The sequence below is a fragment of the Marasmius oreades genome, chromosome 7 (assembly GCF_018924745.1).
Source record: "Marasmius oreades isolate 03SP1 chromosome 7, whole genome shotgun sequence".
NCBI lineage: Eukaryota > Fungi > Basidiomycota > Agaricomycetes > Agaricales > Marasmiaceae > Marasmius > Marasmius oreades.
Window position 1 is genome coordinate 1,752,240 of NC_057329.1, and position 14,096 is coordinate 1,766,335.

Genomic DNA, 14,096 nt, shown 5'->3' on the forward strand with positions numbered 1-14,096 from the left:
CACTCTTCCTTGACAAGTAGGTTCGAAGCAATGTAGGCAGGAATATGTGTAACGAGCGCAGGAAGGAAGAAACAGAAAGCAGCAAACGTGGAAGGCAAAGTCACTAGAGAGTTGAGGTTAAGGAAGCGGCAAGTTAGCGTCCTGAAGCAAAAATTAAACCATTCGTGTCGGATATCCAATGGGCGAGGAAGCAGAAAGAGATCCTCCCTCCACCAACGAAGAGATGAGGCTCTTCCATTGCCGTTGCGAGGAACTCGACGAATGTTCAGAAAACAGCCGAACCAAGCCATATAGAAATACGGAAGGGGTGGTTGGGGAACACACGTCGTGATACTCACTCAGATCTTTTCTGTACTCAGCTTCTGTACTTCTCTCTCTTCGCGGTGAGCGTAACCTCAGACTGAGACTGTCACACCGATCGCGACGCGTCCCCGGCAGCTCGGCACATGGTGGCGTGACAGGCTTCAAGCTTTAAAATTTAAACCCACCGCGGTGGTCAAAAGAAACCAGTACATATGCCTCCTTCTCATCAAAGGGCACCTTGTCAAGTGTGCAAGAAGAATGAGATGAAATATACGTGTTCAGTTTGTGCTGCTCTGTAGTATGTACGTCCAGTCATCTCCAGTCGGCGTCCTCAATCGATACTCTCACAGCTGCTCTGTACCCTGTTACAAGCAGCACAAAGGTATGCTGAATTTCATATTCGTTCTTTAGAATCTTACAATGTGAAGTAGAATCTTCATGTACCGCGAGGACGCAAGAACCGTCCAATGCTGGGTACGACAGCCACGAGACATTCACCCCCCCACCATCACAAGAAGAGAGTACCCTTGAAACAATACTCGAAGAGCCCAAACCTCTGAAACCATTAACATCTTTGAGATGGCCCTATGTTCCTGATGAATCCAGCTATCCCGATCCTCTGGAAAGAGACGATCCTAAGCCACTCCAACTTCGCCATTATGAATCGATAGGCATGCTTTTTTTTGCCCTCTAACCTTGCTTCCGTTGCTCACCTTTTACGGCAGCAACCTCGGCCGAGGTCCGCAAAAGTCTTGAAAGTCATCCGAACCTCCAAAGTATTCTCAAGTCCATCGACAGTCTCAAGGGATATGAGCGGGAGAGTACTCTGCAACGAGCTCTCGGTGTACAGGCTCCTTCAATCGGAAATGACACGAAAGTCAACCTTGATGAAGATGTCCTTGCACTAAGAGCGTTTGCTGAGGCTATTGAAACAGCTATTAGAGGAGAGCGGGTCGGAGCATTAGGTTTGGACTGGGGTGATTAATCACCAAATATTCAATAATTATTGAGCACATTTCTACACTACATGCAGGACACTCAAAAATTGACGTAACAATGTCTGTGAATTAGTCGGGGAGGGTCCACATGTACGACCTGCCAGTATCCTCGCCATGACAGAGACTTTCTCTGTAAAATCGCTAACGAGTCAATGCTGCAACCTCGTCTGTGGAATGACGCACTTACCCTATGAATTTCACCGCAGTAATCACTGGTAATTTTCCACCCGCTTTGCGTCCAACCAGTGCTCGTGCCTTCATCGTCCTCACAGTTAAGAATTCCCACTGAGCTTTCTCACCGGTAGGCGTTCCGTCAGCCGTCCATGTCCGCAGAGTGATTGAACCGTCGCTACCCCCTGTTGCCAAAATACCAAGGTTCGAATACTCTCGCTCATGGAACGACATGGCCGTGATAGTTGGGTATAGTGTTGAATAGGAAGATAACTTGGTAAGGTCAAGGACAGCCATCGGCCTTGCGTTGATGGTGTGCAAGCACAACTTAACTCGAGAACAAGTCGCGATGTACCCCTTATTGAGAAGATTAGTACTATACGAATTATCATAAGATTTGAGCTTACCGTGCTCTCGTGGATAGCGGTAAGATTGACTGCAGTCAAATGTCCAGCTTCCCCATGCCAGATCGACCTAACATATACGGCACGATTGAGATCCCAAATGGCCGCACTTCCATCACGGGAACCACTAACTGCTACTGCCCAGGGACGGGAAGTAGCTACACAAAGCACTTCATCGGTGTGTACGCGGAGGATATGAGAGAGAGCAACATTCAAGGAGGCGGTTCCCGGACGTGTACTTCGAGTAAGAATCCACATGCGAACAGTGTAATCACTGGATCCCGTCACCAGACTATGTGAGTCGGCAAACGCAGCGCAGGTGCAGGACACTCCTTCGACCACCTGGACTGTCTAGGCGAATTGACATTGTTAATTATCCGTAGAAAACGTTATCATCGTCAAGTAAAATACCTTCTGATCAACCCATACTCGGAGGTCACCGCCACCATGGGAAGGTCCCCACTCGATTCGTTCATGAGGATACGACGGGACGCATAACATGCCCTTTGGACAGGGTATGATCCGTTCACCAATCGTATCCAGTACAAGTTCGCCAACGGGAACGCCGTTACCTAAATCTGGAGAGCGGGCAGTCGAATCGAATTATTCGAGCGAGGTTATGCGAAAACGCTGACCTTTCAGAACTCGGGCACCTTGCACTAAAAGATGAGGATCCTCCTCTATCCCGTGCAGAGTACCAATCGGAAGCGAAGAAATTCCGTGGTTGTATCGCTGCGGGTGTGGTGCATTGAAGAGTTTACGAGGGGTCTGCCCAACTGATACGCACTTCAACATGCTGGTTTGCTCGATGATTGAATCACGTACAGTTATGGATGATTCCAACAGTCGCCTCACGCTCGAGCTCGTCCGTTATCGAATCCAGATCTGAAATCGGTGATTGTTCCCGAAAAAGACCCTCTGATAACTCAATGACAGCTTACCAATAGAACCTTCGTAAGAGAGGGGATGAAAGACGTTCAGTGAGTCCGCGTCTCGCTGTTTGCATCCCCATATCAGGTCAATCCATTGCGGAAGGTTCTCGCTAACGTAGTCGCTTTCGAGTGCCTACAGAAATGTAAATTCCTCTTGAGAAGGTACATTTGCATCGGTGCCTGCTCACCTTCCTGTTCATAATCACGAAGAGGAGTGGATCCTGTCGGGCCCACGGCGGAAGCGTTACATGATTTATCTTCTCTCCAGTGTTTTGTTGCACGCCAAAATCAAGATTCATGTAGTTTTCCAAGAACCTACGTTACGGTATGAACTTATGAATTGAAAAAGAATCGGTAAACATACTCTGGACAGGTGTAGAACTCAGGAATTAGTTCTCGGACGTCACCTCGAACATCACGGGCTGCAGAATCATACGCCCTTGCGATATCTCTGGGGACTGTGGTTCAGTTGAATGAAAGACGACTGATTGAAAATTTGAACTCACAAAAACAGACGATCGGGAAGATCCCAATCCCCTCCTTGCAAGGTCTTGAACATGTTCGTGAAAGGCGCCATTCGTATGAGGAAATGGCACACAATCATTGAGGAACTAAAGTGAGTTCCGTAATGAAACGGCTTTTCTTCCACACTTTCAAGATTTGAGTATCGAGCCACAGCTGCATCTCGTCGCGCGTCGGTAAGTGCTCCCATGGGGGTGGATAAGCTATGAAAACATGAAATCGATACATGGAAAGACATAGCATCCAACTCACTCTCGGTATACCACAGGGTTGGAGAGCTCAAGTGTGTCAGAGGTATAATCTTGGAGAACCCATGCTAAAAGCAAACTTGTCAAAGCCTCTAGGGTGGAAATCAACAAGTTAACCCACGAAAAACTGGATACTGTGTGGCGTCATTTGGTGTACGCCCAGACATCTGATTTAGGATGCTGAGATATGTAAACTAAAATTGGTGGTTAGTGTTATCTCTCGGGTTCACTGTATCTCGCACATTACTGATCTCCCGTGCTTGCCACTTCCGCTGTGCTGTGGAAAGCTCGTCGGGAAGAAAGCCGGATAATACCCGCGCGCTAACTTTCCCAATGAGAGGGGTTCTAAGAATGCCAGGCGTATGTGTTGCTTTGGGCTTGGTGACAATGTTGGAAAGATGATGATCCATCGCGGAACGTCTTTTCTTATCGAGGAAGACGACGAGCAGAGAGCGACTATCTTTGAAATAAATCTCGAGGCTGCCAATGATCAGTGGCACCTTCCCTGTCAGTAAACCATACTCACGCGACGTCACGGAACAGGAAAGTCTTATTACTGTAGGTCACGATCTGGTCATGTTCCCTATTCGTTTAATGTTAGAATCGGGGCTTCAAAGACAGTACGTATACGTATACTGACCATCTCTGAGCCCTTTGGGGACCATCGAGCTCAACGATACTGCCAGGAACGAAAAATAAACTTTTTGGAGCCTCATGGGCGTCAATGACTTCTCCATCTTCACTCTCGACCAATCCATCAAGCATGTAGATATGAGTCCTTCCAATAATGAGTAATCCCGCTACAAAGACCGTGAGATCTGAAATGAACGTCGCAGCTGAAGGGAGACAAACGCGAAGAATCTACCCCCACAATTCGGGCTACAGTTCCAACAGCTTCGATGACATCGCCTGGAGCAAGCTCGTGGCGGACCCTACGATGTTTGTCGTCCGCGATATCCTCCGCTAACTGACGATCTAGAAATAATGAGGTTAGGATGTCATGTTATTAATCAAAGAAGTTTACCTTCAATCTCTGTTGAAGATATCTCATAGGATTCAGCCCATGGCGGAACTTCTGAATGGACGACGGATGCATCATCCGTGTCAGGTAGTTCGATGTTGCGAGTAACTTGTTGCTGTTCGATCCCAGAGCTCAGTGTTTCGTTATACGTTGGTTCCATCTTCTTTCTACGAGAATGTCATTTGGAAAAAGCGGTACGGGACAGAACAAAGACAAGGCGTACCGGACTCTCTGTGGTCCTTCAGTCTCGTCTAGGCGCCAGAGTGGGGATTGATGGTTAGGATCTGGCCATAAACCTCTTTCAGCTATTAAATCACGTGTCCAATCCCGAAGCCGTGAAACCTGTCTGCGACTCTCTCGCCTGATTCACGATAGTTACAAGACAGATTAGAGAAAGGACGCAAACGAATCGCATGGACCAAGCTCACAGATCAAGCAGATTCTTCCTTAACCGTTTTCGCTCTGAAGCTTGAATAGTTTTGCGCCAATCCGTCATCCTCGTTATTATCTTGATGACCGTCCGTTCCCCCACTTGCAAGCTGAACCTAGCTGAGGCTATGCGCTGACGGATGGATCGAGTGTCAGCGACGAGTTCAGGATCAATTGTAGTCTTTTCTGCCGTGGGATTAGTTAGGCTCTCCGCAGCTTGTAGTGTATCGAGAATCTGGTAGAAAACAGATCGATACTAGATTTTTTGAGGTGGTAAGGAGCACTCACCTCCCGCTTTTGTGCTCCCGCAACGGCATTATCAAGTGCCAGTGCCAATCCCAAATGCGTTAACTTGTCGAGTATCCTCATCGTCTGTTGATCGGGCTGAGAGACGGTGTCCAGCGCCTGCACGAAGAGCCTGTATGCATCTACGAAAATTTGAGTAGTTTGCTGAGATTGAAAAACCTGGCGGAAAGTCGGGCTCGACGCATGGAGGTCCATGATTTCCTCGACGAGGACTTCCATCGTGGATTCCGTCGACCATGAAGAAACTACCAAACACGTCAGAGAACTACAGGAACCTTTAGCTGTGCCGGCAAATACCTTCTTCTTCAGCTCTGGCAGAACGATTCCGAGTAATGGTTTCCAGTCCTGTCTTTAATGCAGAAAGAATGGATGGCATGATATGCGGACATGTAACAACCTTCTCTGCGGTAATAGTCCTCTTTTTCCCATCACTTTGGATGTGTCCGAGAAGAATATCAAAAGCAGCTTCATTCACACTTGGATCCCAGCATGCGGGTAATATGGTTTTGAGAGTACTCCAACCACTGACCAGTTCGAACTTCCTTGGAAAAGCTGATGATGTACTGATGCTGATAGCGATCAGAAGTAAGACTTGACAAGCAACGACCGAGGACGGCTTATCACCCAGTAAAAGGAGACATATGCGGGTGACAGGAAGTGCAGCTCCAAACTTTGCATAAGCCGTTGAATTGGATAATATAGACACCAAATGTTCCAAAACTTGCTCGGCCTTTTCCCGGTTATCCTTGTAGTCGATCCTTGAGCTTATGGAATGAGGAGAAATGGCATTGGCCGTGTCTAGAGATGGAAATCAACCAGATCGAACAGGCGTAGAGAATTCGATTGCTAACCTCCGTGAAGGTTGGCAGCTAGATATGACACAAGGGGCTTGATGGCATCATCTTTCGTGAATGAGGTTTCTGCTGCAATTCGAAGGGCATCAACAACGAAACGCAGGCTGTCGTGCTGATACCAATCAGTTTGAAGGGCGAAAAGAAGGCGCCGGACTAGCCCCAGCTTGGCGAAACGTTGTTTAATGTTGAATTTCCTATGTCGACTCTCAACCATAAGCGTCTTGAAGTGTTCAAGGTGAACGCGTTGGATGTCTTTGCGGGCGTGGGCCCAAAGTTCGAAGTCAAGAGCCAAGACTCGATATGCAACAATGTTGACGATTGTAGACTGTCTACGGATCAGTTAGCAACTAAAACTGGAAGAGAAAAAAACTAATGGCGAACTCTGGTGAACGAAAACTGACACCCATAAATTCGAACAGGGTTTCAAAACTTGTCATGTTGATGATTTGAGCCTTAGAACGTAGAATATCACCAAGGATTTCGAATCCACGCAGTCGCTCAACGTCCTCCGAATTGCACCAACTGTTCCTTATGCTGTCACTGAAGATGGAAAGTGTGCGAGACAACTCATGCGGACTCTTGTTCTCTCGATTAGGAACAATACGGCAGATAAAAATATATTTGACTCACTGCAGCTAACTGCACTAATCTTAGTGTCACAGCTGTCCCACCAAGTTTCCAGAGAGTCATGTCCAAGCATTCCGCCTTAATCACATGAACGTCTCCTTCTACCTTGAACTCCTTCTGTATGGTAGCCGTTCCAATTCCTCCTATACGTGTGGTAATGGTTGACACAGCACCAGCACTTGAGCAATTGAGGGGCGTCAAGGAAAAGATGATCTGAGACTCTAGTAGACCAAGTCCTTCCTGTACTACCTTCAACATAGAAAATGGTTGCATTGAACCACCAGGAGTGTTGAGTTTAGATATCTGTGTTGAAGCGGCCGCTACAAGAAACATGTTCAATGACGTGGAGGCCTCGTAGGTCAAGAATTTTGACAGGGAGCGATCTTGGAACTGTCCCAAGTAACGGGGTCCAAGGTGATGAATAAAACGGGGAACATCATCAGCTATTTGGCGCGAGCTATCAACACATACATACAAGAAGCGCATTTGAAAGACTTACCGAGGGGGATCGAAAGGAAATAGGCAGAGGCCATGCACCAATCCATCCTCGCACTATTTTCGCTATCGTCACCGATTATATATCGACCAGGTTCGGTGAAGTATGGTTCGGTCTTGGGATAATACCAGTTGAGAGCGTCAGTTAATACACCGTCCAGAAACAACCCTATGATGAAGTAAGCGCCTTATCCATTACAGTCGAATTCGACGCACGAATGGTGGAATTGGAAGACTTCTCTTTCACAGGATAATGAACCAAGGTGATGTGTGTCCAACGTCCATTAGACAGTCTGGCCTTCTCGAAGGTGGCAGAGTTTCGATTGCCCGCAGACGAAAACTCTAGCTTCCCGCCCCGCTTCAGTTTCAATTGTACCAGAGCTCTGGTGGCGGAAGTGCGAACAGTAAACAAAGCATACGAGTTGTCTGTTGGTAGGTGTTCGATCCAAAGCCAGACCTAGCGGGTACATCGTCAGAAAAAATGGGGATGATGTCTAAAAGTTATTTACCATGAACGTGAACCCAGTAACAGGCACTCCCTTTATGTCGTCTTGACTATGAACCAATGCGACACGGGAATGAAAAGAGAAGTGTTCTAGCCATCGAGACTTCATTGCTGCCCTGATAAGCTCCAGAACTTCCATGTCCAGAGTACCGTCTTCCTTGATTGCTCGACGGAATAGTTGTCTGGCCTCCAAGCTACTTGAGCCCATGTCCAAAAGTCGGCGTAAGAGCTTTTGAACCACGACCCTCTCGCGAGCCCTGTCACTCTGATTCTCCCACTGCAGGAAATGGTTCAACAAAGGACGGATGATTTCCCCATTGCTCAAAACAGCTCTATTACGGTGGTTCCTCGATGTTAGAAGGTCGAGAAGCTTGATGAACGCAGTTTCCAACTCTTGCTCGTCTTGATTTCGACTGGAGATAAGCTTTTGCAAGAGGAATATCGCTGAGGGGTGGAGAATCGTCCCGAGACGAGGTCGAAAGTCGAGCAGCATTTGGTCTACAGCCTCTGATTTAGTCTGTTGTAGATCCACAAAAAAGCCAGATACAGAAAAGTCATGTAGGGCGAATGAGAGGATAAATCCCAGGGTTTCTCCAGAAGTATTTGAGTCAGAGAGGAGGGTTTGAACGGCGTGTTCCAGATTTTCATAACCTACGGACATCTGAATCTATGGTCAGCAAGAGGGTGAAACAAATCATGCTCACTAACATTAAAATGGTCTGTATTTTCAGGGTGGTTGTACATGGCTTCAGACGCGGCCATGAAAACAAGTCGCATATCGTCTATTGCATTTGCTAGCGTGTATTTGGGGTCAGTAACTTGACTGGGATGGGTTGTGGATAGGGTGCTCATGAGCAGGAGGAATCCGTCCAGTTCCCGGAAAACGTCCTTGGTTCTCGAGTCCTGTAACATTATTTTATGTATTTCCGACAGCACCTGCGCGTCGTCAGGCTGGGGATTCTTCGACTGCATGTGTGTTTTGGCGTACCTCTCCCCTAACTTTTAAGTCTTCCGCCTGCTTCAGATTCTCAACCGCATTTCGCATCAACTCTATCAAGACATCTCTAGCGAAATCCTCTGGAGCCAGTTCATCGCTTTGCTGTTTAGGAGCGCGCGGAGATAGACGGGGAGACAAGTCGAATCTTGAGACGAGAGGAGTGAGCAGGGTTCGAAACATCGGTCCTTATGAGTGAAGGCTGTCGTTCATAATGGTTGTGGGCTGTTGTCTTGACGTGTTAACTTGACTGCTCCATCTGAATCCTTGACGCGATAATAGGCGCTCAATGTATTCGCACGGTGCGGATTGCATTGTCAATGTCATTGTGACTGTCTTCTCCATGGACCACCACAATCACTCTCACTGTCATCACGAAAGTCAAGACCATGACCATGACCACGATACTTCTGACCTTGGTGCTCAGGACAATCTCTTTCAGCATATTGATCTCCAAAACGTTGTCATTTTGAACGCCTCTGATGACCATGGCAAAGGTTCAGATATCATAAAACCCTGGCATGAACGTTTGAATGAAGACAAAGTGCCTTATATCATCGCAATGCTTTCGTTATGATTCTGAAACGAGTCCACAGTTCGTAGACTCGGATGCAGACGATCAGCTGTAATTGTCTATTCTTTGAGATTTCACTTCGCGACCGGTCTACAACGTTATTGGTTTCCAGGATCATTCGCATTCCTTTCACCGGAGGTGTAAAATTACGGGCCTTGTTACTAAAATCAGGTCCCAGCGATCAGACTCCGGAGAAAGTTTCTCTGGTGAGCCTTTCGGTAAATCCTCCCTTTGATCTAAAACCACCTAATTCCACTAGTTTGCCAATGAAGACAATTTGGATTTCAGCGACGTCGCGGATCGAACTCCAACCCAAGAATTTCACGTTCCACAAGGCAGAGAAGTTGGGGAATACGCTGTAAAGTAAACACCCGCGCCGACCCAAGCTTGATGGATCCGACTCAATGACCATCTCTCACAGAACCGCGAAATTCAACAATATCTCGTCACTTACCTTATTTTTCCCCGGCTCCCAAGGAGCTGAGAACATTCGCGTCTACTACGTCGGCCTTTTGGGTTCTTGGACTGAGGTACAGTTGCCCGCCCTTTGGAGTTGCGTGGGAATACTAAAAAAACCTCTCCAGCGTGCAAACAGACCAATTATAACAGTTTACGAAGCACAGGCTAATCTAGCTGACCACGAAAAAATTCAGGGCACAGATGGCATGTCTAGCACCCCGCAAAGATGATACGAGGAAACCGAAGATCAAATTCCACGTGTACCACCAGAAATTCTTTGAGTGTAATCATTATACGCTGCAATCATATTGTCAACAATGTTCTCCTTTGACCTTTGCTTTCACTTGCAGTCTACGAAATCAATTGTATAATGGAGATTCGCGGCCGTTTCGAACATGTCACGACATCACAATACTGACACGATAACCCGGATACTGAGTGAGGACTGCTGCAAAACTCAATCATCCTACATGCCTACTGGGCACATTCCGACTGTTGAACGTTGAGCGACTATTCCGACATTTTCATTTTACGATTTGATGGTGTTCATATAAAAGTACAAGATGCTCTCATTTGGCGTGCAGAGCTTGCGATGAGCCAGCGAAAGTTGGTGCTCCCTGTAAGAACCATGGCCTCTCAAGTTCTGGACCATCTCTGGAGAAATGCTGTTACGCATCAAGTGGGAGTCCTCTCCTCAATGAACGCATCATCAATGCTACCTCTACTTATCTTATCCCACTTACTAGAACCCCTTGTGAGTTCGCCGTCGGAGCTTCTAAAGCGTCAACCGTGATTATAGTCATTAATGTTTTGCGGACTGTATCGCTTCTCAATACTTTCCTGTAACATCCGCTCTTGTGTTCAAGCGAATTTTGGTAACGTACCCTCATTTTTAACGGCCATGATCTCATGATCACCAACGGGCGCGGGAATCTGTATAGCCGTGACGACTAATGCTCTTTGTCCTCTCGCACACTGACAACTGCACAAAGATCCCATACAGAACGTGGCCTCAACAGTGCTAGAAAGCTTTCAAGAATGTTCAGCGAATTCAACGATGCCCAATTTGCGGGCTAATTGCTTGGTATGTAGACATGCCCACCCACATTCGCTGTCTCGTGCTCATGCCCGTGAGCAGCACAAGAATGGTATCTATTTATTCTGAAGGACAAGTCCATACGAGAAGCTGACGTGGCCCGGTTCACTTCATAGGTCGTTATCGGGAGCTTCCTCTGGACTGCTGAAACGCTGGGAACCATTTAGAGCTCGACATGTTGCAGCACACGCCTCCTCGCCCTTATCACGCAGTTTGGAGATCCCGGTATGGGATACAATGACGTTCCTGATTCCAGATGGCTGGTGGGATGAATTTGAAGTGCACGATAATCAAGCTGTGGTCTCTGATGTCAGTATGGCGTTCCAGCCTCATGACGACTCGTACCATTCAACAGTCACTTTGGAAACGCATGTGGATGTTTCTTTTTTCGAAAGCCGGTATCCTTTACAGACCTCGATCCATGAATTTCCCGCTTTCGTGGAATGCTCAAACAGCGATTCCCGAGGAACTGGCGCGCGCGCGGAGGCCTGAACAGATTCGAAAGGATCGTGACACACAACTATCCGAGGCATATGTGAGTCCTTATGGGCATTATGGTTCAAAGTGAACGCCGAGGCGGCCTATTAATCGTCTCATACAGATGCTACACGAGGTGCCGCTATCCGCCACAAGTGTCTGCATATGCCGCAGCGTTGAGCGTTTCGAAAAAGGATTATAGGGCTTCTCGAATAGACGGACTCTATAAAAGCCGTCCCCAGTGACTGGGTATCACTTCAGGGCTTCGTCTAGAAACCTCCCCAATAGCTCTCAAACGGACTTCGGGATGAGATTCCTCTCGTTCTCTGCTGCGATCGGGCTCCTCTCCTCCTCTGTCTGGGCCTACGACAATTCTAGGTCCGATAACGTGAGACCTTCAGCGTTATACTGAGATTTCTGACGTATCTCACGTCCGTCTACTTTAGCTCGCTGTGTAATTCTTTTTCTTCGATGTCAAAAGATTTGTGCACTAAATCCAAAGATAGCTACTATGGTCAGAACTCCTACGGCGCCACTCATGGCTCTGATACTGCCAACTGGCAACAGGGGCTATCCCACTATTGTCAGGTATTTATGTACAGTCCCAGTCAACATCACTTCTATCTCATTGAACATCCAGGACGACGTAATCAACGCTTTCCCAATAGCCTTTATTAATGTCTTCTTCGGAGCCGGAGGCCTACCCAGCCTTAACATGGCCAACGTGAGTTATCCGGGAATCCAGCATTCAGTCCAAATTTAACCTTCCCGTGTGCTTGAATATATAGACCTGCAACAGCAACGATGATCCAACCTTCCCGGGTTCCGAACTTCCCAACTGCCAATTTCTCCAACAGGATATTCAAGCCTGTCAAGCCAAAGGCAAGATCGTCACGCTCAGTCTTGGGGGTGCTACGGGTGCTGCCACCTTTTCATCCGATGCCCAAGCACAACAGTTCGCTGATACTATCTGGAACCTTTTCCTTGGCGGTTCAAGCTCAACTCGACCATTCGGTGTGTGCTTCGTATCATTTCTTTCTCACATCTCATTATGGTTGGTCATCGGTCAGGAAATGCGGTTCTTGATGGGTGAGAATTTTACATTGTCCTCTTCATGATCGCTAACGTTTCGCCCTTAGAGTCGACCTGGATATCGAAGGAGGATCAAGTACCGGCTTCGTGGCTTTCGTAAACAGGATCAGATCTCATGCCAATGGTGCCAGCAAGAAGTTCGTCCCCATTACGAACCTCCCAATGCCTACTGTTATTAACTCCTTCTCAGGTATTACGTGACCGCAGCTCCTCAATGTCCCTTCCCAGACGCTTGGTTGGGCCCCGTAATCAATAATGCTGCCTTCGATGCTGTGTATGTTCAGGTATGGAGGACTCTAGTTATCTTTCGTATTGCTCATGCATTCTCTTCCAGTTCTACAACAACTTCTGTTCCGTAGCCAACCCAAGCGTAAGTCCCCGGTGGCCCTTCAGATGATTCTACAGCCTCACACTACTCCCCAAGTCATTCAACTTTGCAACATGGTGCCAAACTCCATCTTTTCCCGCCGTTGCCAAGATCCTCATCGTAATTTTAGGGACCAATGGGCTAAAACTCAATCACCCAACAAGAACGTGAAGGTTTTCGTCGGTGCTCCCGCCTCACCTACGGCTGCGGGTTCAGGCTACGTCGATATATCTGCGCTCAGCGGAATAATTCAGCAGGCCAAGCAATTTTCTTCGTTCGGGGGAGTGATGTATGTGGATCAACGGATTTTGAAGCTAAGATTTCACATGGACTGACACTACATCACAGGTTATGGGATGCGTCGCAGGCTTATGGTATGCTTCATACTGAAATTTCCACGTTCTGGTCCGCTTATAACGATCTGCAGCCAATAACCGCTATGATGTCGCTGTGAAGAATTTACTCACCGGTACTTCAGGTGGCGGCGGCGGCGGTGGTGGAGGGGGCGGCTCTGGGGGTTGCACTGGTGTATCTGCCTGGTCTTCTTCTATCGCGGTAGGTCGCATCATGATACAGCAGCCGATAACACAAACTGATCGACCATCTAAATTAGTACAACGGCGGTGCTCAAGTCACTTTCAAGTAAGACGCAAGCCGAGAGTTTAGATTACATCTAGTCACTGACTACTTAATCTATCAGCGCCCACCTTTGGACTGCCAAATGGTGGACACAGGCAGATACACCAGGAGGTAGCGCAGGCGTCTGGACCGACAATGGCGCATGCTTTGCGGGCCTAGCTCCTACAGGCTCTAACGCAACTTCACCTGGAAACTCTGCGACTGAGGAGTCGCCTATCAGCAACAGTGCTATCTCAACCCAGTTCGCCTCTGCATCGGTCTCCTCTGAATCGGCCGTGGAGTCTAGTTCTCGCTCGGCCTCCAATGACGCTACTGCCACCGCCAGCACTACCGCTACTGGTCGACCCAGGGGTAACTCTCGTGTATTTAGAGGATGATTACACCATTTCAGGCTTTAATTATTATATTTATATTCGGTCGCAGATGGAGGCCTAGGGAATCGGGATTAAGGGTTTTGTTTTTGTACTAGTATCTATTAAGTGTATATCAGAAAGATTTACAATTTCGTAAGTGTAACCATTAGACAGGTCGGGTCCCTGGAACGCAGGGGAACCAAGGGCAACCAAGGGCAAGGGGTTGACGT

At 47.7% G+C, this 14,096-nt stretch overlaps 4 protein-coding genes across 5 annotated transcripts; 3 read left to right on the forward strand and 1 right to left on the reverse strand.

Annotated features, from left to right (window-relative positions):
* Positions 1–473: 473 nt before the first annotated feature.
* On the forward strand, positions 474–1,359 carry E1B28_011317 (uncharacterized protein). The gene is made up of 4 exons (XM_043156341.1): positions 474–601; positions 654–685; positions 735–974; positions 1,029–1,359. The coding sequence occupies exons 1-4, from the start codon at positions 516–518 to the stop codon at positions 1,286–1,288; spliced, it is 618 nt and encodes a 205-aa protein (XP_043006126.1). The 5' UTR covers positions 474–515; the 3' UTR covers positions 1,289–1,359.
* E1B28_011318 (uncharacterized protein) lies at positions 1,360–9,073 on the reverse strand. 2 transcript variants are annotated; one of them, XM_043156342.1, is made up of 29 exons: positions 8,804–9,073; positions 8,524–8,751; positions 7,820–8,476; positions 7,527–7,767; positions 7,315–7,479; positions 6,819–7,258; positions 6,570–6,766; positions 6,186–6,517; positions 5,632–6,132; positions 5,317–5,579; positions 5,028–5,263; positions 4,823–4,960; positions 4,603–4,766; positions 4,431–4,553; positions 4,219–4,378; positions 4,105–4,161; positions 3,821–4,058; positions 3,700–3,772; positions 3,583–3,646; positions 3,315–3,533; positions 3,173–3,259; positions 2,997–3,123; positions 2,818–2,941; positions 2,702–2,761; positions 2,512–2,652; positions 2,288–2,454; positions 1,880–2,227; positions 1,489–1,829; positions 1,360–1,431 (listed from the first exon to the last, which is right to left on the reverse strand). In XM_043156342.1, the coding sequence occupies exons 1-29, from the start codon at positions 8,990–8,992 to the stop codon at positions 1,371–1,373; spliced, it is 6,141 nt and encodes a 2,046-aa protein (XP_043006127.1). In that variant the 5' UTR covers positions 8,993–9,073; the 3' UTR covers positions 1,360–1,370. The 2 variants fall into 2 exon arrangements, with proteins under 2 accessions (XP_043006127.1, XP_043006128.1); XM_043156343.1 differs by having other exon boundaries at positions 1,366–1,431; positions 7,820–8,466.
* A 65-nt stretch (positions 9,074–9,138) lies between these two features.
* On the forward strand, positions 9,139–10,191 carry E1B28_011319 (uncharacterized protein). The gene is made up of 6 exons (XM_043156344.1): positions 9,139–9,353; positions 9,406–9,434; positions 9,496–9,589; positions 9,643–9,746; positions 9,805–9,913; positions 9,968–10,191. The coding sequence occupies exons 1-6, from the start codon at positions 9,153–9,155 to the stop codon at positions 10,070–10,072; spliced, it is 642 nt and encodes a 213-aa protein (XP_043006129.1). The 5' UTR covers positions 9,139–9,152; the 3' UTR covers positions 10,073–10,191.
* Positions 10,192–10,715: 524 nt separating this feature from the next.
* Positions 10,716–14,028, forward strand: E1B28_011320 (uncharacterized protein). Its single transcript, XM_043160787.1, has 17 exons — positions 10,716–10,990; positions 11,055–11,247; positions 11,334–11,803; positions 11,862–11,869; positions 11,922–12,003; positions 12,056–12,139; positions 12,204–12,429; positions 12,486–12,504; positions 12,555–12,644; positions 12,698–12,791; positions 12,842–12,877; positions 12,932–12,951; positions 13,005–13,163; positions 13,223–13,248; positions 13,302–13,429; positions 13,488–13,516; positions 13,575–14,028. Exons 3-17 carry the CDS (start codon positions 11,723–11,725, stop codon positions 13,888–13,890), a joined length of 1,398 nt encoding a protein of 465 aa, XP_043006130.1. The 5' UTR covers positions 10,716–10,990; positions 11,055–11,247; positions 11,334–11,722; the 3' UTR covers positions 13,891–14,028.
* Positions 14,029–14,096: the final 68 nt, after the last annotated feature.

Excerpts from the sequence above, each read along its gene's own strand:
- E1B28_011317 (XM_043156341.1), top strand. The coding sequence starts at position 516 with ATGCCTCCTTCTCATCAAAGGGCACCTTGTCAAGTGTGCAAGAAGAAT. Across the intron at positions 602-653 it reads TCAGTTTGTGCTGCTCTGTA|CTGCTCTGTACCCTGTTACA; the intron begins GTATGTACGTCC and ends ATACTCTCACAG. Across the intron at positions 686-734 it reads CTGTTACAAGCAGCACAAAG|AATCTTCATGTACCGCGAGG; the intron begins GTATGCTGAATT and ends AATGTGAAGTAG.
- E1B28_011318 (XM_043156342.1), bottom strand. The coding sequence starts at position 8,992 with ATGTTTCGAACCCTGCTCACTCCTCTCGTCTCAAGATTCGACTTGTCT. Across the intron at positions 3,534-3,582 it reads AACCCTGTGGTATACCGAGA|CTTATCCACCCCCATGGGAG; the intron begins GTGAGTTGGATG and ends ATGTTTTCATAG. Across the intron at positions 2,762-2,817 it reads CTCTTACGAAGGTTCTATTG|ATCTGGATTCGATAACGGAC; the intron begins GTAAGCTGTCAT and ends CACCGATTTCAG.
- E1B28_011319 (XM_043156344.1), top strand. The coding sequence starts at position 9,153 with ATGGACCACCACAATCACTCTCACTGTCATCACGAAAGTCAAGACCAT. Across the intron at positions 9,747-9,804 it reads GTTGGGGAATACGCTGTAAA|AACCGCGAAATTCAACAATA; the intron begins GTAAACACCCGC and ends CATCTCTCACAG. Across the intron at positions 9,914-9,967 it reads TTTTGGGTTCTTGGACTGAG|CGTGCAAACAGACCAATTAT; the intron begins GTACAGTTGCCC and ends AAACCTCTCCAG.
- E1B28_011320 (XM_043160787.1), top strand. The coding sequence starts at position 11,723 with ATGAGATTCCTCTCGTTCTCTGCTGCGATCGGGCTCCTCTCCTCCTCT. Across the intron at positions 12,952-13,004 it reads TCATTCAACTTTGCAACATG|GGACCAATGGGCTAAAACTC; the intron begins GTGCCAAACTCC and ends TCGTAATTTTAG. Across the intron at positions 13,164-13,222 it reads TCTTCGTTCGGGGGAGTGAT|GTTATGGGATGCGTCGCAGG; the intron begins GTATGTGGATCA and ends ACTACATCACAG.